At 44.4% G+C, this 23,545-nt stretch overlaps 1 protein-coding gene across 2 annotated transcripts; it reads left to right on the top strand.

The window, feature by feature from the left end:
• Positions 1-2,173: 2,173 nt before the first annotated feature.
• On the top strand, positions 2,174-22,750 carry lhpp (phospholysine phosphohistidine inorganic pyrophosphate phosphatase). Of its 2 annotated transcripts, none has more exons than XM_062378511.1 (7): positions 2,174-2,337; positions 2,530-2,717; positions 3,378-3,531; positions 3,629-3,692; positions 3,796-3,888; positions 4,015-4,061; positions 4,651-4,742. In XM_062378511.1, exons 1-6 carry the CDS (start codon positions 2,207-2,209, stop codon positions 4,042-4,044), a joined length of 660 nt encoding a protein of 219 aa, XP_062234495.1. In that variant the 5' UTR covers positions 2,174-2,206; the 3' UTR covers positions 4,045-4,061; positions 4,651-4,742. The 2 variants fall into 2 exon arrangements, with proteins under 2 accessions (XP_062234495.1, XP_062234494.1); XM_062378510.1 differs by lacking the exon at positions 4,015-4,061 and adding an exon at positions 22,142-22,750 and having other exon boundaries at positions 2,179-2,337.
• Positions 22,751-23,545: the final 795 nt, after the last annotated feature.

Here is a 23,545-nt window from a genome sequence, read left to right as displayed (position 1 = left end):
CACGCCCCCTATGGTGCAACTCCGTCAGCTGATTGCGTGTTAACGGGGTGGTCAACTTCTCTTTCACAGTTTATCTCCATCGCTTTGGCTCATTACACGAAACAGAAATTCTATAAACAACATGTGCGAGCCTCCAGACCACCGGGCACTTGTTCACAACAGATTGGAATATTAGATTAGATTAGATTAGATTCAACTTTATTGTTATTGCAAAGTACAAGTACTAATGCAGTTAAGCATCTAACCAGAAGTGCAGAAAAAGGCATTAAAAGCTAAGAGTATTGTGCATATTTAAAGTGGAATGTAAATAAATAAGATATGTATAGAAATAAATATATATGGAATAGTACAGTATTAACAGGTATTGTATGATATAAGAACGATGAATACACTATGAGCAAGATAAATATATAAATATGAATATACTATAGGCGGGATAATACAGTAGTAAAAAATGTCATTCCTTTCATCAAATTGCAATTGTATTAGCACATCCTTGCACATGACAAGTACAATTGCCTAGAACTTTGCACAAATTTAAAACTGTTTAGCACACCTTTGCAAACGGTTAGGAACAATTGCCTTCATTTAGCCCAATTACTAATTTAATATATCTTGCTGGTCTAAACTGACGGTTGCTTCTCAGTCAAGTGATTGTTCAACTAGAACTTGACTAATCAAGGGGGAGTTTCACACATCCGATCACCAATCACACAGTAAGTTTAGTAGCTAACAGGTGCTATCCAGGAGTGTAAATGCTTCCATCAAATATCTAGAGCTTGACCAAGTTCAGAACACTTTATGAACATAGAAGCACCAGGGAAACAACCTGCCTGCTCGAGGAAGAGGAGGAAGAAGAAGAGGAAGAGGAGCAAGGGTGCGTGGTGTTGGAGAAGGGGGAAGTGTAACGTGGGGAGGACTAATTTGTGTTGGTTTTGAAGTCTCTTGCATTTTCATTAAACCCAGTTCTTATGTTTCCATTGTGTGTCTAACTGAACAGAGCTTTATTAGTAACTGAAGAGATGGAGTAACCTTCATCGTATGAGAGGGAAAATCCAGTAGTATTTTGTGCTGCTAACGGTGAAATGAAACTCTCTTCTTTTTTTTCCTGTTCATGCTGAAATAAAGTGGATTCACTTGGTCTGACGTTTTCGATCACATCTTTACAAAACACCTCATTAGCTTCACACTACAAACCCCACGGGGGGAAATGTTTTTTTGAGAGAAGATTCCAGATATTGGTATATTTTTGTCGTGCACTGGTTCCTGGTTCTACATCAAATTGCCCTTGAATGATAATAAAGATTTTCTTTTATGGACAATTTTAGTTAATCACAAGCTGCACAAACCAAGCAAGAGCAGCAGAGGAACCCAGCAGCCAGCAGGGGGCAGCCTCAGGACATCACATGGAATCTACTGGGTTAGTCTCTAACAATAGGTTTTTAAAGCATGTTAAATCATCCAGTATCTAAAATCCAAAATATAAAAGTAACTTTTAAGTAAGGCTGTCAAATATATGTAGTAGAAAATACAATTGCATAGAGTGACACAGACACACACACACTAATATGTCCGTCATGTTAAAGAGCTTAGTTCCAAATTGGAACCAGTAGGCGTTGTGGCCTAGTCGGTAAAGAGATTATTCTTTAACACGAGGATCGCGAGTTCAATCTCCACTCCACTATAAGTGGCAGAATTACGTTGAACAATATCTAACACAATAAGTATTTATTTAATAAAAAAAGAGAATTAAATTTATGAGAATTTAATATATGCAATGGTCTCCTGTGCAGGATGTGCGCAGTGGACTTCTGCGCAGGAAGTGCTCGTGCGCAGTGGTCTTCAAGTAAAAAAAAACCCATCTTCTTTATTTATGGATTTATTATGTATTTAAGGAAACACTGTTGAAATTCACAACACATCACTTTCCAGTTCCCTTGTAATTGACTACATCAAATGACCTGTGGGTGGAATCTCATGTGTAAAGTGCCTCTGCCAGATGAAGGCAGTGGAATGCGAGTATAAAATGTAAAATATAATATAAATGAGGAAAACACAGACATTTTTAAACGTGGTGGTGATTCAAACCAGGATAAGAAGGTAAACACAGCGAGTCACTGTCCTCATGGGGCTGAGGGGGGGTGTGACAGAGCACTGCCTCCCTCTGATCCATCCGGCACATGCGCACTGACGCCCTCACTCCGCCATGGCTGACACGAAGTGGCCGGGCTGCTCCGTGGGCTTGAAGGCTGTGGTGCTGGACATGTGCGGGGTCCTGTACGACAGCGAGCCGGGGAGGGCCGTTGCCATCCCGGGCTCCGCCGAAGCTGTGAACAGGTGAGAGAACCAACACGGAGCAGAGGTGCAGCCGTGCACGTGAACTGTTTCCACTGTGCTGGGAACTTATGGAATTGCATTGCTCCTGAAGCTTCTGTATGGATGTATGAACGCATTCAACGCGGGGGTCTCTCAGTATCGCTGTGTTAGGATCAGCTGCCCCCCCTGACCACTTCTTCCTTCGCTTTAAAGGCTCATGTCTTCAGACCTGCAGCTGCGCTTCTGCACCAACGAGACTCAGTCCTCCAGGGACAAGTTCGTGGCCATGCTGCAGACAGCGGGCTTTGACATTTCCGTGTCCCAGGTCTTCTCTCCTGCCCCCGCTGCTGTAGCTGTCCTCAACGAGAGGGGGCTCCGGCCTCACCTGCTGGTGCATGACGGTAATGCTGCTCTATTATTGGTCAGAACCAAAGACTGTGTATGGTCAGGACTTATAAGAGACGCTGAGACAATGTCTCTAGGTCATATTCCTGCACGTGATCCTGTAAGTAATTGTGATATTAAGCCTAAATTAAGTTAGGTGAAGTTTCTGCACACTGGACACAGCAAACCAAATAAAAGACTTGTTTCGTTATGGTTTATACAGGATCACTCTTTTGTTGTTGGCTCAGGGGGTTTAGCGGATCATTCTCTCTAAACAGAAGGTGTAGTTCAATATCCATTGTACATGATGCAGCTTCCTTGGGCCACAGGCTGAACCCGAGGCCTAGAGAAAGGGCCACACCTACATTCACTGTATCCATGTGTGAATGGAACAAACTATACAGTAGAGAGCTTTGAGCCGTCATTAGGACTATATAAATAAAGATCATTATAAAATACTTTGAAACTTGTGTTCGAGGATAAGACTTGCAATAAAAAAAAAAAATGTAATTGTCCACTCATCCCATTAAAAGACCAAAACACTAGATTTGACTCAACTTTAGCTAAAGCAGGAACATCTCATGTGCAATCACAATTCACCATCAGATCCCTCATTAAACTTGTCCTCCTCCTTCTGCCTGTTTAAGTGTGAAGTGTGTGTGTTGATTCCTCTGCAGGACTTCTCAGTGAGTTTGACAGTGTTGACAAGACTGACCCAAACTGTGTGGTCATCGGAGACGCAGCTGAGAACTTCTCCTATCAAAACATGAACGATGCGTTCAGGGTCCTCACAGGCCTGGATAAGCCACTGCTGTTCTCTCTGGGCCAAGGGTAAACACATGTTTATAATATTTTCCTATTCCAAATGGTAAGCACATTGTCAACAATATAATATCGTGAGAAAATATCTGTCTCACTGTGTTCGTAGGAGGTACTACAAGGAGACAAATGGTTTGTCATTAGACGTTGGGGTTTACATGAAGGCTTTGGAGGTACAGTACAGTAGCTGCATAATGTGCATTGATAAGAATAGATGACAACATTTCTGTGCATGTGAACAAAGAGTCAGTGTTGTTAACTCTGTGTTCCCTCCAGTACGCCTGTGACCTAAAGGCGGAAGTCATTGGAAAGCCATCCCCAAGGTTCTTCCAGAGTGTTCTCAATGACATGGGGCTCCAACCACATGAGGTGCGTTGCAGCTTTGTTGTGATTCTTGCGTCTTGTTGAGTATTTTCATCTCAGCCTGAGACTCGCTCCATTCTCTGGATTTCCTTTCTTTCACTGGGACACGGATACATCTGCTTCCCTCTCCAGCCGACGGTCTTTGTTGAGTCAGTCACATAACGATCAAAATCAAGCAGGTATCATTCCTTTCATTCTTTTTACATAAATCTTTTTCAAATGCAAAATCTGATTCCTTCCACAGAACCATCAGCTGGATTTACAAGTTAGATTCAAAGGATTCTTTTTTTATCCATATCTACATTTGATCAATATTTACCAGTTTGTGACACTAAAAGCCTCCTTCATGCTTGTGTCACATTAACCACCAGATCCGTGGAGAGGATTGCTCAGCATGTTTAAAAAGAGTGCTGATGATCCGTAGGTTAGGAGGCAGGAACAACAGGAAGAAATAACAACAGGCCCTTTTGGCAAAACAAAGAGAGGAATCTTTGGAATGACAATCACGTCATTAAATGGTTTTTAAAAAACCATAAAGTTGCTAAACTAGTGCTGCCAGGGAGAGAGTGAATGGATCCCTACAGTTTGATCCCCGAAGTTTATGTTACATGGACCAAACTAAAATACATCATGGTCTAATAGAAAATTAAAAAACGTGTTCCCCTAGCTAATGTGTACAGATAGGCAGATATTTATTTTTATATAATATAAGTCTGTCTGCTTGAGAGGATCCACTAATTATAATTCTAATGATCTTCCTTCCTTCAGGTGCTGATGATCGGGGACGATCTGGTGAACGACGTAGGTGGGGCACAGAACTGTGGAATGAAAGGCATACAAGTCCGGACTGGAAAATACAGGTCAGTGAATTGTCTCGTCCTTGACACAAAACCCGAACTTGACTTCTTAGTGGCCGCTGCTGGTGTCAAACTATCATTTACCCATACATACATGTGTCCTGCCGAAGGGTCCTGGACAAGGGTCTTTACTGTAGTAACATTTAGGCCTGACGTTACATAAAGCAAAACAGAAATAATACGTCTACATTTTTAAACCGTTCAGTTTTTATTAAATGTTAAGCATGAAGAAATAAATAGAAAAAATGAATTTTAAATCTTCACACATTTAGGGTATTGTGTGAAGTTAGTCTGGCCACATTAGAAACAATTCATCAATTCATCTTTTGGTCAGCAGAGGGCACCCTTGCATTAGTGTGTTGCCTCAAAGTTTGCTCTAGAAATTCACAGGCTTCCTGTGAGCCATTCTTTACTCCTTCAGATTTGTTTATTTGATTGAGAATCCACCAGAAATAGCTTATTCTCTCCACATGTTGAACGCTCGTCGCCCACAAGGCCCGAGTCTCTCTGTTGGATTTATGGTCCCGAATCTGGATATTACTGGGGGCGCCCCTCTTACGGTGTAATTACAAAAACATATGGTTGATTATTCTAGAAGATATATAGATGTAGTACTTAGGGCCGTACTTTCATAGACTATCACTACCTCACTTTTGTGCACTTATGAATATTTGTAGAAAAGGAGGGCGAAACCCAAAACTTATTTAACCTTTTTGATTTAAAAAAAGTGTTTGGATTCTTTGCTTAATTGAAAGATCTAGAAATAAAATCATACCAACCAGGAAATTTTCACATTTAAGTTGTAGAAATTATATTCACTTATATTCAGCAGAATAAATTATTCATTAATAGCCTCAGGGTACACAGTGTGGTAATGTTGTAAATGATTGCGGTCGTGACCATTAAACTGCAAACTTCTTTACTGCTTCTGCTTTGTAATTTTACATAGATTAATGCAGTGCATTGCATCATATTTCCTGACTGTATCTTACTAGCTAGCGTATTGTGAGCTAAACTAACTACAATAGCACAGAAAAGAGCCCAAACCTCAACCAAGTATTTTCCCTCTCACATTTTTTGGCGTAATATAAATTCTCAAATACAACATTTACAAATATTGAGTCCTTATCATAGTTCTTGGATCAAAATAAATGCTCTGTTTTATTTTCATCCTGTAGAAGAATGATACTTCTTTCCTCTTTCCTAACGTCGATACCAGCTTGTTTGTCTACAACCCCCCTTTAGTAGTGTGAAGAGCTGACCTGCTCCACTGCTGTGCATTGGCATGCAGGTTTTGGTCATGTGACCCGAGAACGCTGAGTAATCTGCTTGAGCATCAGTCAGCACTAATCCTGCACTAAGAGCACAGTCACTCACTGTACAACCTGTCCCCTGTCTGTTACTCTTATGTGCATGACCGGAGTATGTGGGTGTGTTGTGGCTTCGCCTTCCAGTGCTTTTGTGTGTGTTCCGCTGGCATGTACGTGCCTGCATGTGTGTGTCTGTGTGCGTGTGGGTTCAGACAGCCGTCAGTGTTTCAGCAACATGTATCTGGCGTTTTTTTTTAAATGCAGATTCTAAGTGGATTGAGCTGAATCCATCTGGGTTATGTGACTTCACAATCGTTTCCGAGCAGCTCAGTTCAGCTCCAGTGTTGTGACACCCTGAACAGAGTCACAGAGACTCAACTAAACACAGGACCAATCAGATTATGTGAGAGCATGTGGAGGAGAGAGAGATCTGGGCCGAGGAACACGTTTGAATTCAGTGTGTTACGTGAGGTGCTGTGTTTCAGCTGTGGTGGTCTAGATGTATGGACTGTGTGGGTCATGTTGTTTACATGGAGAAACACGTGTATATACACATTCTACAGCGGAGTAGACTTAGACGTTTTATATAATATTGTTTTAATGACAATACAGTAAAATTACATTGGTATATCTCCAACTGAAATCAGTGTACATTTTTTTACGAATCATGTTTGTGTGTGAGCTGCAGCAGAGGGTTCTTTACATTTGTATCATAGGAAGGAAAAAAAAGTGTGTATTAAAATTAGAATTAATTTGTCAATTGCTTACTGAACACGTCACCATAATCCAGATCCTTCTGCAGACTATACACCCTCTCTGAGAAGGAGAGGATAGACCGTGACGCGTGATTCCGTGGGACGGCGGGTGACGGGGGAGACGTGAGATTTAGCGTTGTTTAGCCGAGCAGGCCCGGTGAACCCAGGCTTTCTGGGAGCAGCTATAAACCCTCAGTCAGATCTATGAAAACACAGCTGTTTCCAAGTCAACCAGATGCTGCGCAGGCCTCCAGTTCCCATCACGCCCGGAGAAGAGACTGCCTCGAATACCTCAGGCCCGGTGACAAGGCCGGAAGGGGAGAAGATACAAATCACAGACAAATCTAATCACATCGACTTCTTCTACAGAAAAAGAAAAAGGCTTTCCACTTGACATTCGGTTCCTGAGAAAGGACGGATCTGACATTTTTTAAAGTTATTTACATGTGTGTGACACAAGTGTTCTTGTTCTGAACTCATTTCAAAAGGTAAAAAGTTTATAAATGTACCTTTTGCCTTCACTTTAACATAATCTGACTTCACTCTACAATACTGCACGATGTCAGATTTGTGTAAATGGATGCAAGTTGTTTTAATAATGTAGATTTCATATTTTTGCTCAATGCACCTTTCAATATGACACATTCATGTGTGTATAATGTCATTGTGATGGTGCCTGTAGTTTAAAGTACCCTGTAAATAACGGCTGTAAGGGACTATAGGTGTAATATAGAGGTAATTTCAATAAGGGAGTGTTCAGCTGGCAGTCAAGGTTTCCTTGTTCTGAAATAACGAGCCTAAGTTTACACACGCTTCCCTCGGGGAGCAGCGAACCCTTTGCTCTTTAATGTAGAACAGGTTTGCAAAGAGGGGCCTACCACCAGAAAGTGGTTGGAATTAGACTGGAGATCTGGCTGCTGATGTAACTCAGCTGCATGGGAACAATCTGCAGACGCCGCGCTCGGCTCCCACCTCCTTTTCAGCTCTTCGGTTATTATGTGTCGAGATTCAGTCACAGCATCAAAAGCTGCATATTAAAGCCTCAATACTTTAAGACTGATCTCTGTCCAGACCAGGGTATCAGCAACCGCTGCATGTTTGAGAGTCAGCGCCAAATGCTCGCTGGTGTTCTCAGTCTGGTTTGCTCAGTCTTGAAACAGATGCAGTATATCCGGATTTATGTTGTTGATCATTCTGATAAAGCTTCGCTGTGTTTAGGAAAAGAACTTGGACTGCAGTTGGTCTTTTAGTGGAGAATCTGACACTATTGCACTGTGTGGTATTTGATGTTTTGACCACTTTAGTGGCAGTTAACAAAACGCAGGTCTCCAGGCCAGCTGGAGAGGGTCATCCACTGACCAGAAGGTCTGCGGTTCAATCCCCAGCACCTCAAGTCTTTGGGCAAGGCACCGACCCCAAATTGCTCCTGACAGCTGATCTTACAGTGAATGAATGTGTGTGTATAGAAGTACTGTATGAATAACTGGGTGAATGCAACTAGTACTGTCTAAAGCTTTGAGTGGATGAAAAGACTGTAAGTATAAGTAGAGTTCATTTACAGATCTCTTGTATTAGTTTTGGCCAAAACTCCAAACAAATAGCTGAAAGACTCTGATTGACCCCTTTCACATTACATGCATTTATTAAATACATTATTGATATGACGAAGTTGATTAATGCAGCTTTAAACATGCATTTTTGTTTCACTTCTCCATCTTAATGTGAAATTCTCCCCAGTGTACGTTACTGGCATAAACTGTCCCTCTGTCTCTCTTGCACGGTGACGTTTCTTACACAGTCATCTCCCACGGTTTGTGGCCTCGGCTGCTCCTCTGTTCTTTCTTTCTGTTCTCTTATCGTCAAGGAACTGCTTCGGCACGGAGCTGGGTATCTTTGAAGCCTTCACAAAAGCAGGTTCACACCACGCTGTTCCTTCATGCACTATTTGTAATCCAGTTTAATTGCTGCTCCTCGCCGACAGTATTACTTTCTGAGGCTTTTAATCTTGGCTTGCGCCCGGTTCCTCTGTGTATCAGTGATAATCAAAGGAGCTGACTTCCAGGCTTTTGATTCAACCAACACCGTCAGTGCCGGTGTCTGTGATTCTGCTGTGATGAAACACAGTGTTGACGTGTCGGAGGCTCACGCAGTGTTGATGCAGGTATTTTGAACGGGGGCCAGTGAGTTAGAGGAAGCCCTCGCTGGATTCCGTCGGGATCTGGCTCAGCAAACGTTTTCACACAGCGGCGAGCATCTTCAGAATGGTTTACACTGGGAACCTCTCCCTGTGGCCGACGCGCCGCTGCTAATGTGAGTGTTGGGAAATGTTAGTTTTTTTCCAAACAGGCCGAGCCAGATCAAACCTCTCCAGGGAGAATCAGCCCCTGATGATAAAGTAAATAAAAAAATAACGATGAGCCACTTTTCAGAAGCCGCACCCTGAGTTCTGTCTTACAGCCGTCACACATGCAGGGACACAACAGGAAGTCGGCTTTGCAGGGGTTCAGTGGCCATGTGATGCGGTACAGATGAGTTTTCCCTTAAGTGTTATTGTTTCTGCACTATGAGGTGGAGGGGAGGTGGGGGGGGCACATTTGCAGTGCAAGCTCGCACACTATAAATAGAAAAACAGTTTCAGAAGGAACACGCTAAAGGTAAAACACTTTTTCATAGCATTTAGTCCCTGGTGAGCAAAACAGAGAAAGACGGCGAAACCTTTTGTGGTGATGTTACGCCCGTGAGCTTTCTCACATTCCCAAAATACCTGGAGCTTGCCTTGCAGTCACGCCGGATAAAACGTTAGCTGACATTCAAGTAGCAGTTTTATATATAATGTGATATATTTATCGCGGTTTGTAAACAAGTGAATCAGAGGCAGACGACCAGTTGAGGCCTTTTTAATTTGATCAATCGACCGTGTTTGTGGCAGAAATGGATTTTCCACAGATGTAACTATTAGGGATTGAAGTCGCCCGCTCTCAGGCCCTCCCCCGCGGCTTTATTGACTCCTGTGTTGTTTTGCCAAACTGGATTGTTCCCTAGCTTTTGCATAGAAAGCAGGACTTCACGATATCTTTGACTTCATATTAAACTTATCGGAGACTGACATGCACATTTTTTCCCTATAGGCCACTTTATTTATAGCACTGTTCCTAGAAGGTGCTAGAACAGGGGTCTTCAACGTTTTTCAGGCCAAGGACCCCCAAATGGTGGAAAGATGGAGCGGGGACCCCTACTATATATATATTGTATAAAATTGTGATTTATATTAAACTGGGCCTAGTGTCATGTATAAACATAGCTACCCTGTTATTGTGCATTCAGTACTAAGCTATTCAAATATTACACAGGTTCATATGTTCATGTTTTTAATTTAAACATGTGCAAGGTACAGGGTGCCATGCCACTGCCATATATAAACATATACATCTTGCATACAACACTGAGCTATTAAATTAATTCACAGATTCATGTTTTTATTTTAAACATGCATGCAGAGGAGACAGTGAATCCTCAAGCCATCTGTGGATGGCACACATACTCCCACATTAGTGAGATGTCGGACCCTGATGGATAGCAAACAACTTATCTAACCTTGGACGGATGGATGTTGTCAGGCAGAGGGTCAAATCAGCCTCACAATATGTTGGATGCCGATAATGTGTATTTAAAAAGACATTTAAATTTGTGGGGAAAAAATTGGTTGTTCGAAAATAAATAAAAAATTATAAAAAATTTAAAAAATTGTCGCAGACCCCCTGTTGAAGACCTCTGTGCTAGAAGGTTCCTGGTTGGAATCCCGGCTTGGCCTTCTGTGAGGAGCTTTTCTCCCACATTGCTCGTAATTACGCCCCCAAACAGTCTGAAGTGAATGTGAGTTTAGCAAATTAGAATACTAACAATAATATTTTGGCGCACTGGTAAGCACAGGGTTCCTGGTTTGAATTCCGGATGCTTTTCTGTGTGGAGTTTGAATGTTCTCCCTCTTGTCTTAGTGGGTTTTCTTCAGGTACTCCGGCTTTTCCCTACAATCCCAATACTTGTAGATTGGGGGTTTTGTTAATTGGAGACCTTAAATTGACCTTAAATGTGAATGTAAATAGTTGTTTTCCTGCGATCAAACGCTGGCCTGTCCAGGGTGTAAACCCGCCTCTCGCCACATGTCAGCTGACATTGGCTCCAGGCCTCCAGCTAACCCCCCTGCTACCCTCAGAGTATTATCAGTAGAGATGATGGATGGATAGATGGATTTTCCCTCCCTGAATAATAAGAATCTAAGATTATGTGCAAGAAAATTATTAAGATATGTTTTTATTTATACCAAACACATGCACAGACATGCACAACACACCCATGCAATGGCAGGCAAATTCAACCTCTGCATTTAACCCATCTGTGTGCAGGACACACAGAGCAGTGAGCGACCATGTACGGCGCTCGGGGAGCAGATGTTGGGGGAGTAAGGTGCCTTGCTCAGGGGCACTAGACAGGGTAGGGAGACTCTTGGATTTTTGGACAGATCAATCCAGGTTCATCTTTTGTTGTCTCTCCGTGGAGTTGAACCAGAGATGAAACAGAGACCTTCTCTGCCCATAGTCCAAGTTTCTGCCACTAGACCACCGCCTACATACTGGACCACAGCCTCATACCATCACGACAACCATAAGTATTTTTCTCCATTCCATGACTGTTGGAAATTGTCTAACATGCACTACAAAGAAAAGTAGTTAACACACACACACACACACACACACACCGCTTATCAGTAAAGCTGTTATTCTCGTGGACACATGTCGTTTTGTGTATTGAATAACATCAGTTAGAACACACAGTTCTCACCAGATGGCTGGTATGCAAATATTCAACGCTATCAGTGCAACTGCTTCTCCTATAATCAGAGTCGTCTGAGGCGAAACGCAGAACGATTGTGAAAAGCAACGTGGGTTTTCTCCCACAGTGAAATGCTGTAATGTGAGTCTCTTTCTCAGACACCAGACAGGGGGTGTTGGAAGCTACAGTTCCTTTCTGACAGAGGAATGCCCCCGGAGCTCTTAAAAAACGTTACGACAGACTTCCTCCTTATCATCTCCTGGCAACAATACACCGTAAAATAAACGTCCCCATCGGATCCAGGGCAGGTGCGGCCCAGAGGAACCGGTCACCAGTGTCCAGCGTGTGTGCCGAGCCCGTCCCTCCCTCCTTCCCAGAAGACCAGACTGGAAACGTCACCTGTGATCCAGGGCAGATGTCCTCTGGTGCCTGCCATGAAGTTGTGAATAGAGTGAAGGACATGCTCATGAGCAAGGCCAAGTGTTTTGTTGTATGCATGTTGCTCTGTTGCCTGATCCATGATGGGTTTACACCTGGACTTAGTGGTGGTTTTCAAAAGCTCTTTCGTGCAAACAAAAGGAAACGAGTCGCACGTCAGAGCTGTTCATTTTTACCACTGTCATAAACTTGCACTACCTGCCTAGTTGCTCGGTTCTGTCTCGCCAGGCCCACATTTGCTATGGCGCCTCTCGTCACCCCCGCCCCCCCCCCAAGCCCTACGATGCTAACGACCTGGGAGGTGGCTGCGGTATCAATAAAATAAGTGATCGGTGATTATTGGAAGGAACATATCTGTGACTTTCATTTGAGTTTAATTTAAAATAAGCACTTCCCCTTTACGTAAACAGTGAGAACAGGCAAATCAACAGAGGTAGAGGTGAAGACGTGGCCCTGCTGTGATGGACCACCATAGAACCACTCTTGGAAAAGAACGGAGCCATAAGATCTGATTTCCTTTTTAAATCATTTAACACATGCTGCTAACATTGATTATTTCTTACTAGTTATTAATAATATGTATTCTAGTATCTGCTTTGTTTTCCTATCTTGTTTGCAACATGTAATTCGTCTGTATTCTAGGTGCAACGTTTCACTGCATCATTATGTGTGTGTCTGCTGTAAGGTGATGCCCTCCTGCGTGGACATCACCGACCTATCAGATCCCAGTTCTGGTGAACCACACAGACATTAGACTGAAGTGTGTTGGATTTACAGCCGCACAGATCTGTGACACCGGACCCTGGCGTGTATTCTGTGCACCTCCGTGGTGGTGGCACCTTTTATCTCCTTTATGAGCCCGCCGCTGCCCTGGGACAGCTCTCAGGTACATACTGTATTTCAGCCTCGTTTATCTTTCACTCGCTCGCCGGTGTCCTATAGCCTGAGCGGCTGGGATAATGTACAGGGTTTCAGGTGTGCCCACGTCAGACAGGGAGTGATCGTCTGGAACGCATGTGACATACTGTATTACGAGGCATTGTTCGTATGTGTGTCGCTGAGACGGTTATGAAATCTCTCTCACGCCGGGGTATGCTTTTAGTTTCCATTTTGGGATTTTATAGAGCTGCATGCGACGTGCCAAAGCAGGTTAATGCTTGAGTTGCATTTTCTCTGCCTGGCTGCTCTGTCTTGACCTTTTGTCAAGTGTTATAAGAGTGTGAGCATTTTATAGTGTCTAGGAGAACAGCACAGTCCCACACCCTGTCCTGTCCTGTCCTGCTAACCACTGTTCTCACATCAGTGTTTGTCAGTGTGGGAAGGAAATGAAGTTATCTCATTTCTCTGCTGAGGCTCTGGGCTGTGAACTTAAAAGCTTGTCAGCTCGACAGCTGCAGAATTACTCAACGTGTCCTTGAGGTCCGTTTGCCTCCGTGCCTTCACAGACACCATTTACATCGATCCAGTGAATCATACTGTGTGCACAAGTTGACCTTTGACCTGAGGCAGGATCCACAGGGACCAACTTTTTGTGCTCAGACCTCACTGGTTCCTCAGAGGCGCTGAAATCCAGAGCAGAGTGACCTGTTGGGTTTTGTTTGTTCTGAGGCAAGGAGGCAGATTGAGTACACTGTGTTTAATTTGTTACTGACCCCAAGGTGACACTGAGGGCCTTGAGCAAAAGAGGATAAATACATATTACATATCATCTTTAGTTTCTATAGGAGATCAATGTACTGACTTGATTTAAAAAAAATGCAAATCAGCAATCAAACAAAGTGTGTGTATAATGACAAATTGAGGGACACAAAAGGCCTATACATGATAACAAACCTGTACCTGAACATAGACGGATTATAAAGATGGACGACACGTCTCCACTTCCTCCCATCCCTCTAGAAATAGGGCTAAAACGCCCCTGAGACGAACGCTGCCATCTTGTGCATTGGGAGCCGGATTCTGTGTTGGACCAGCATCTCCTTCGTGAGCCCTAGGGCTTTTCCATGATATTTACATGGTACAATAGGAAAATACATGTTACGTAAGGTTTCCATTTCCACTGATGGTTTTCCCCGTCTTTAACAGATAACACATGAGCGTTTTGTTGGATGGATATCTTTCCGGGCTGCACACTCCCACCTCATGCAGCCGCGTCCAGGGGCCAGTGGGTTGTTTAACCTCTATTGTTCTGCCTTTGGTTTGCAGCAATTAACGTTTTCACAAATGACTAAAGGTTTAATCGCATATGAGTTTAATTTCCCTGACACGTTGTCAAGGGCAGCATTTTACCACAATAACAGCAACAGTCGATCTAATTAACTTTGTATCTAATCTATGTTTTCATCCCTTTCCGCTGGATTGGAATCGGCAGCTCTGCAGGAAATGTAAACACAATCAATCCTTGGAAGCAGTCCCTCGTCCAGCCGGCACTCTGTTGTTGGCCTGAGACCCAACACTGCTTTGCCTCTTCTTTTCTTTTCCTCCTTCATCTTTTTTCCTAAATTTTACATTCATACTTCTGAGCTATTAATGGGATATTCCACAGTAATGCGTGTTTTGAGGCTCGCTCGGTTGCTCTCGTTCCCACGGGACAGCAGCTGGGATCAACCTGGATTTATAACAGTTTAGGTGGCGTCCGATGGTGGCCAGGACTCAAGGCAAACAAATCTAGAAAACAACTCAAACCGCAACCGCAGGATCAGCGACTGCATCATTGCTTTGTTTCTGGTTATGTTTTCGTGTTAAACTAGTTTATGAACAAAGGGAAATTCAAGTTTAATGTGAAGCGGCTCGAGGATGACGTGTCCCCTTGGTGGTTAAAGCCAGTGCATGGAAGTGCTGATGAAGCAAACTGAGCTGTGTGACAAAACTCTTTCAAACTCAGACTCAATCAAGGGGGAGGAGTCTGACGGACATATTTGCGTTTACTTGGAAAAATAATAATTGAAATTTCCTGTGTATTTTTCATAACAAGTTAACACATTTTCCGGCTAAAGTACTTAAGCAGACATAATACCATGTGAAGATAAACCTATTGAGTATTTATTTTGAATTCAACTGGGAATTTGAGAGTCCACCCACACTCCTGACATTTATTATAACTGCTGTGATCCAAAGTGGTTCATTTGTGATGGAGCTAATTAAATCACCCTTTAATCCCTGTGCATTCAGTCAGTGAGTATTTGCTGCTCAAAGCTAAGGTTTTCAATTAAGGACACCATTAACCTGTGCCCTTTCCATATCAACAGATACCGGGGTGATTATAGGTCACATGATCAGTGACCTACTCGCGTGCAAAACCCTGTAAAGCTAAAATTGATGGGAAAGCGATAAAGTGAGATTCACCCCCACTTCCCTCTCATTCAGGCTGTGTTGTGAACCCTCTGTTGGGATCAGATAGAGGTGAGATAATAGCATAACAGAGCCACACAGACTGGGTGCAGATCCTAGAGGGATAAGGCCCGAGCTGCACAAAGAGGTTAAAGAGTTTGATGAGACTCCACTGGGTGCCCGAGCCCCGGCCCGCCATCCCTCACCACCCCGGGGTGACAGCTTCCCCTGCCCGCGGGCTCCTCTAAAGCCCGCCGTGCGTTATAAGTCAATGAGATATTAATAATTAACCGGAGCTTTTTTCACAGCGAGTCTATACTCCCACAGCTAGACAAAGGAGCCGGTCGGGCCTCGACCACTGAGCCCCTCAACGGTTCTCCTCCACCCATGAGAGAGCGAAGGGAGAAAGAAAGAAAGAAAGAAAGAAAGAAAGGAAAGGAGCGAGAGTGGGAGAGAATCGTGAGAGCTTAAGCCCACAGATGGCCGGCTGAAACATAGCACTGCCTCTTAAATACATGAACACAGGCCCTTGACCGCTTCAATGGGGATCCAATCCGTCTTGCAATTACCAATAGACAGGCTGCTTGGCTGGGGTGACTTGGGGCATTGCCTGGTTTCTCCTGGTGCCATTTTTCTACCAAACTGTTTGAGTGGAGCTGCACATGTTAGAAGCAGGTGAGGCGAAAAACGCTCACACACATATGGAGATGTAGAGATATACACTCGTAAGTGAATGCTCAGCAAGCCACCGGTGGCACAGCTATTAATAACATGCAGAGGAAAAAAAAATGTGTTTAGATCTAGGCCACATGGAGCTCTGCATATTGAGCACAACAACTTTAATAAGGATGTGGTCAAAGAAATAGGAGCCATTCTTCTAAAGTCAAAGCTCTGTGAGGACTTTTTAATGGTGACATATTAACTTTTAATTTAAAAATAGGAGGATGTTGAATCTTAGCTTAGCACAAGAAAGGAGAACTCTGCTGAAAGTTCACCAAGTATTGTCCTCCTAAAACATTGAATGACTAAGTTACTAAGATTAGCTTAAAATTCAATAATCATTGCAGCAGAAGAGGAAATAATATCGTTTTATATCCCATGTGTTCTTCCTCATCAAAATCTGTGTTGTCAAATTGTCATCATCACACCCCTGTAGTCGATTTGACAGTGAAAAGCATCTTAACATTAAAAGGGATGACATCAGTCTGCTTTCTTACGACAAGGGCTTTTCGCCAATGATGGAAATAATCAAATAATAGGTGAAAATAGTGAGCTTAATTACTAAACAGCTCAAATAAATTAACAATTGCAAAAAGGTTTTAATACAATGTGAAATAGTCAGCCATAGATGTTGACTTAATAGTTGAAATAACTAAACGTAATAGATGCTAAAACAGCTGAATTACATAGGTAGGGAGCCAAAAGTTATAAATTATCTATAAAGGTAAATAGTTAATTGTTGAAATGTTTGGCTTAAAGAGCTTAAACTAATGATTTAACAGTTGTGAATCTAAATCTAGGAATAGACTTGAAGTAATTAGCTTAAAGTAACGGATGAAACGTCCACGTCTGCATCACCAAACTGTCGTAGTGTGGACACATGAACAAAGCAGCCCAGACAGTCCCATTGTGAGACAAAGACTGTAACAATATCCACAGTCAGTAGCATGAAATAACATCCAGTGTACTCAGAACATGTTTGGAACATGATGATGGGCCACTTGAGATTATTGTTTTTTTCTTCAAGGCTGAGAAGAAGAAATGGGAGCCACTGGCCATGGAGGGTGTTTCCAGAGTCTAGTAATATGGAAATGAACAGAAGCCAATGAGGCACGACACTAATCTTGTACAACACCATAGGCAGTGAAAAGCGTGAGCTGTGCTGTTTAGCTGCAAATGCACCGGTGTTGTACTTTTTAAAGTCTGAGAGACAGAATGTGAACTTGTGTCGTGTACGTCCTGGTCTCTCGGCCTCGCGTGTGCATGTGGTCGGGAAAGACAGAAAGTTTCCAGCGTGGTTTTTCGACGGTTCGGGATTCTCTGGTTATGTATCTGTCTCTCACATATTCGCAGACGGTAGAGCAACAGGGTGGAAACGCATCAAGTGACCCCTTCACGATGCGCTCAGGGAATCCCCTTTGAGTCGGGCACCGAGTCGTCCGTGTAAAGTGTGAAAAGCCGTGCGGCAGCTGTTTGCTGATCTTGACTCATCAGCCTTTTGCACAGCAAAGCGATAACGGCCACAGAAAAAGGATGTGAAGGCTGCAGCGTAGCATCTGCCGCTGCTGTTGCCATAACACACACACACACACACACACACACACGTAACATGGTGGTTTCCCCCAGTTCAGTTTTTCTCTTTTTTTCACCAGAGGCTGCAGCTGTGTTGCATCAAGCGTGTTGTGCGTCTCTCAGGTGGATTCAAACACAAAAAAAAGGGAGTAAAAGTGAAGTTGAAGTGGAGATAATGATGATGAGGATGATGATGATAAAACCAGGCTGGAACATCTCTCCCCCCCCCCTCCCCCCCAATGACCTTTAGCGCCAGTCGAGCTGTGTTCGCCCTCTCGCCCTCGAGGCCAAAAACCTCCTGCGACATCACCGAGCACAGGCAGTGAACGCACCTCCACCGATGTGGGGAGGAAGCTTTGTCTTGTGTTGGTATCCCATGTCGCCCACAAGGCTCGGCGGAACATAAAGGCCTCACTGACAGTCGGGGCCGTGTTCTCCTTCGGAGGTGGGGGGGGGGGGTGCGTGGCTGCATCGTCTGCTTCGGTCTGAGACGAGGCAGTGTTTTGGCTCCACCGCAGCGCTGGTATGAAAAACTCTCTTCGACACAATGAGCGTCTTTCCGTCTCGCCCTGGCAGGGGGGACGCTTCCTCACAGCGTAGTTGCAGCTCTCATAAATGTCACTACCCTCTGTTAGACCAGGCGGCTGCACTTGTTACAAAGAGGCTTATTTGTTTGGGGTTTTTTTTACAAAGGAAGGTTTAGGAGGTGAGATTTATGCCTGCTTGCATTTTATCGGTGTCCCTATCCTCCCTGGTTGCCTGCCACACCTCATCCCTGTTCTGTTTTTGATGCCGTTTGTGTGCTCTGCATGTACCATATAGACTTTCAGCATATTTTTTCATTTACATATAACTTACTTCTGCTTTATACCAAAGCACCTGCAAGTTAGGCACGGATGATTTGTCCTCTTTGGAGCTGGGACTGCTTTTAGTGTGACAGTTTCTGGTGAAAGACATCTATTGGCAGAAATTGAATATACGGTAATTTGTGTGTGTTTCATCTAAGATGAACGAATTGTTGTTTTCTTTAACCTAGAATGGATCCTTTATACTTAATTACTTTATATCTACATCAGGAGCCAGTCCTCTCTATGGAGGCTGCCATGTTTTTTCTACAGTAGCCCAGACTGGACAACCAAACACCTTTTGAGTTTTTATGACGACTGAAGGCTTCCACGGGTTATCTTTCATGTTTGGTTGGAGAGGGTGAGGCTAGGGGTGTTCAGCTGCAACAATGACCTTCACCACTAGATGCCACTAAATTCTACATCTGGAACCTTTAAAATCAATCTTGGAATCCATCTGCAATCATCTGACCACAAATTCTACTTCTAGGGACGATGGCCCATATCTTGGGGTTTCCGGTTTAGACCGGCAGCGAAACTTTTTGTCGGTGTTTCACGTCAAGACAACATTTTGGCTAATCTGAATTTGAATGCTGATAAATTAAAAAGCTGATAGCCGAAGCATTTTCTTGAAGGTGTTCCTGTGGACCTGCGGTAAAACGTGATTGGTCAAACAAGAAACAGAAACCAGAAGGCTTCCAGCCCCCAAATCTTATCTAATCTTATGCAGAATCTCTTCGTAGAAATACTTTAAAATTGACTCTGTTTCTCAGTATCTTGTCTGCAGTGTCAACAACAGGATAGATATTTCAAAGCTTCAGAGTTTCCTAAAATCAAATATTTCTCTGTGTGGAAATCCAGCTGCTGGGAAACAGCCAGGTTTCCCCCAAAAAAACTGCTCAGCCTGTCTGCTCCATCTCCGCATTCAATCCTGAAAACCTTGTTCTGAGCTTCACATGTTGTTGGCTCCGGTTGAACTTGTCATCTCTGCCTCTTTTGCTTCTGCCTCCCTGTGTCGAGGAAAGAGGCGAACCCTGCAGAGGTGAGGGGGGTGTAAAAACGAAATCAGGTGTACCCGACAGTTTTGCTTCCTTCTGCGTGCACGTGTTTCTATGTTTATTTACTAATGTGTTAAGCATTAACTGATGAGATGGCTGTCCTGCCTTTCACCCTGCGGTCAGCTACCGTGACGAAGAACTGAATATATCTGAGCAGAACAAACAGAGACGCTGCCCTCGTATCCTCGTTTCTAACAACCTCCTTTCCCCCTCTTTTCAATATTTGAATTCTTTTCTGCACAGCTCACATTCACACACAAGTGAACTCCCTGAATGAGTCCTTCGTATCCACTTTCATGTCATGGAGCCGTGTCTGTATGAAAATGTATCATCATGTTTTATTACCCCAAATATCCTGTTGAGTATCTCTCCATGTGATATCCTAGAATCTGATATTGCCTGAGCAGTACATACATGATATCCATGTTCGCCTGACCAGCTCCTACACCTGTTAAATCCACTGTCATGTCAAAGCTGTTTCAGGAGGATTAGTGTATGTACCTGTTTAACGTGTTTCCTAAGATTAAAATCTGGGAACTCTCTGTTCCACTCTTCATCTTTGGAATCCTGATCTTCAAATACAAACACCTTCTGCTTCTGTTGTTGTTTCCCCATTCTCAACCCAAACCTTGTGAGCATATACCAACTTTCTGGGGAAGTGTTAGAGTCGTTCAACACGGCTGCAGTGATGTTTCAAGCCGTACGGAGTCCGCTAGGCCCTTGGACCAAACCTACTCCTCCACGTGTGTTGATATATCATTGACTTGAAAGGACAAGACCACGAGCTGCAGATTACCTCATCAGTAACGAGAGCCACATTGTGCTGAATCTTGCATGGTCACATTGACCTGGTTCCTCGTACATTATTCATTGCAATGCGAGGAAAGCAGCAAAATGAATACACACGCATGCATGCATATCTAAGGGGCAGGAGGCTGGGGCAGATTTTCAAGGAGCGTCAGGTTGGAGGGAGGCTGTGCTCTGCGCTGTTTGAAACACAAGAACCATGTGACTAAGTGGCGTGTGTGTGTGTGTGTGTTAGTGTGTGTGTGAACTCAATCAGTCCTCGGGCAGAAAAGGGTGCAGGAGTAATCCAGCACAGGAGACATAACACCTCGACCATTAGTGAAGCAGCTCACATAACCCAAGCACTGGCGGCCGACAGACATGCGTAAACATATGGCACTGCTTCCCTGTATTCAGTGCGGCCTCAGTATTCAACACCTCTCCTCACCCCCCCCCACCCACAGGCCTCTTCTTTCTGTCGCTACACTTGGACAGCTCACAAATATTTGCCATGGTCCTCCGCGAGCTCTCAGAGGGCAGGATTAATGGCGGTGTGTGCCGCACACCCCGGGCCAGACAAAGCCTCCCCATCTGGAGCTCCCAACCCGTGACTGGGGGAACAGAGGCAGCACACAGAGCCCGGTCGAGGCGGCCCGCGGAGGGCGGATCTATAGGCACCGCTTCATACACGAGCAGGACAGGAGTCCTGAGCAGCCCTGCGCATGAATGAAGGGGGCGTCTCCGTCTTTAATGTAATGGGGGGGGGGAAAGGGTCCTGCACGTTGACCCGATCCTGGTGCCACGCCGAACGGATCACATTTCCCCGACCAGCTGATTAAACAGCCATATCTGTATCCATCACTGGGCCCGGAGCCAAACTAGGGCAAGAGCGAGGCAGCACAGCCCCACACCTCCTCATCTTTGTTTATGTGTTTTTAAATATGTGTAGATACATATCTGTAAACATAAAGCCGTCTCATAACCCATTCTAATAAACAACCTAATATGAGAACGCGTTATCTTTAAAAAGGCAATATTTGCTGGCTAACCATTGTCAGTTGAGTCAGTGAAAATAGCTATTTTTCCACTTTCTCGATACATTTGAATATTGTTTTCATTCATTTCCATAGAGCCTCGCTGCTAGCATGGCTAAAAAGAAAGGTTTATATGCATCTCATCTCACAATCGGGTCTTAAGAGACCAAATTATAATCTTGCTTCTATTTTTAGAATCTGGTATTTTGGGGAATTAGTGGGCAGTCGAGTCTTTTAATTTGCCCACGGCAGAAAGTCGGGGACGCGGTGTGATCGCCGGTGACGGAGACAGAGAGAGAACACGCACCGCCCTGCAGGGGCTTTTGGCAGCTCAGCTCCACCGACACCTTGAGGTGCGGAGATAAGCAGCACAGCAAAGAACCCACACGGAGAAGTTCAACTTGCTGTTGATCATAAGTGAGCTCTTATGATAACGCTGAGAGCACACAGACCCCATTTATCACCAGAGCTTCCCCCCCTTAAGCTGAAGCCGTGGAGTAAGTGTGTTTGCCTCTTTGTAAACTCTGCCTTTCCTGAATCTTCTGAGACCATCACGTCCTGCTCTTTCCCAGTTTAGACAGTCGGTATTGTTAAATGTGGCCGATAGCATCTGACTGCTGGCCCCTCTCGTTTACGACCCTTGTGTGGGGACTTGTTTGTTCCTGTGTCTCCCAGCGTTGCGTGTCTTTTTAAGTTCGGTCTGTTTTTGCTTCTCCCTCCTCAGGCCCAGCGACGAGCAGCACCCGGCGGTGAAGGCCGACGGCACCGTGGACAACCTGAGCCAGGCTGTGGACATGATCCTCAGTCAGAGGGGAGGCTGAGCGCGAGGCAACAGACACCCGAGGCCCTGCGCTCACTGTGAGGCCTCAGTCATACAGGCTCAGGCACTGTAGCATTTTCATGTAGCTCTAACTTTCTACAACCTAAACTACCGTCCAAACACTGTCGCCTACACACTCCCTGTAATGTGAAATATGGAAAGCAGCCGCCCAGCTGCTGCTACACGTCGTGTTTCTAGAATAAAGTTTGCAGAAGTGTAACCCAGGTCTGTGCCGTGCATTTGTCAGTGTAGCGCTGGCACAGATAAGACACCACAGCTTGACATGGATCGGCTGCAACCAGCTGCTGACTGACGGTTAGAGGGGGAAAGTTTCGCTTTGTGTTCAGACGCTGACGTAATAGAGCTACTGTACATGGAGTCAAAAAATTAAGGGAGTATTTTGGGCTCACACTTTGTAAAGAGTTGCATATTATAGCTGAGGAGCAGGGAGTTGTCAGTTATGTTTGCATTTTGGATGTGATAATTATGAATAAAGTTATTTTACTACCAGTCTACCAGCTGAAATCCTTCATCTTTCATGAATGTGCCTGTTTTTCTTGGCCATTGTTGCCTAAATATATAGTGCTTCTACACGTTAATTTGGGTATCTGGCATGTCTACCGTCCCAAAAAAACATCTCCTGCGATTTGTTGTGCTTCCTCTATGTCAGAAACGATACGCTAGAGTGCGTCGAATTGGGATTACGACCGAAATAAACGTCATAGTCACACCATGCCCATGGAGGGAGTCTCGCTACATGGCCTTGGACGAGCGAGCCAACCGGGCCGGTGGAGCCCGGCTAGCGTTAGCTCGCTGCTGCTACCTGTCAGACATTTAAGTGGCCGCATAAACAAGGGACCCCCGGGACACCTCTAAACATTGACTCAACAGTGTGGAAGGATGCTGCTGCTGCTGCGCCAGCTCAAGCTCCCAACGCGCCCACTGCTCCCAGTGCGGGGCTGCACTGGGGGATTGGGCTCTCGCAGCCAGGCTCAACAGGGGTGAGGGGGCGGGGCACTCAAAACAGGTCAATCGGAGGAGGGCTGTTTTAGACAGGGTAAAAAGGTGCTGCTATAAATGATCCTTTTGGGGTTTTGACCAAAATATGTTACAGACATTTCATTAAGACCCCAAGGAACCATATCAACTGTGGTGAAATGGGCATAATATGTTCCCTTTTAGACTCAAACTCCTGAAGCTCTGGGGAAAACGTATCCCTGGCTCTGGTTTAAACTGGACTCACATCGGATCAGCTTTGCTTTTTGAAAAGAAAAACAAGTCGCTGAAAATGGGAAGTGAGCTGCTCTG

This window comes from Platichthys flesus, chromosome 20 (assembly GCF_949316205.1).
Source record: "Platichthys flesus chromosome 20, fPlaFle2.1, whole genome shotgun sequence".
In the NCBI taxonomy this organism is placed as follows: domain Eukaryota; kingdom Metazoa; phylum Chordata; class Actinopteri; order Pleuronectiformes; family Pleuronectidae; genus Platichthys; species Platichthys flesus.
Note: the sequence above shows the minus strand (reverse complement) of the source record. Positions and strands in the feature narration are given on the sequence as shown.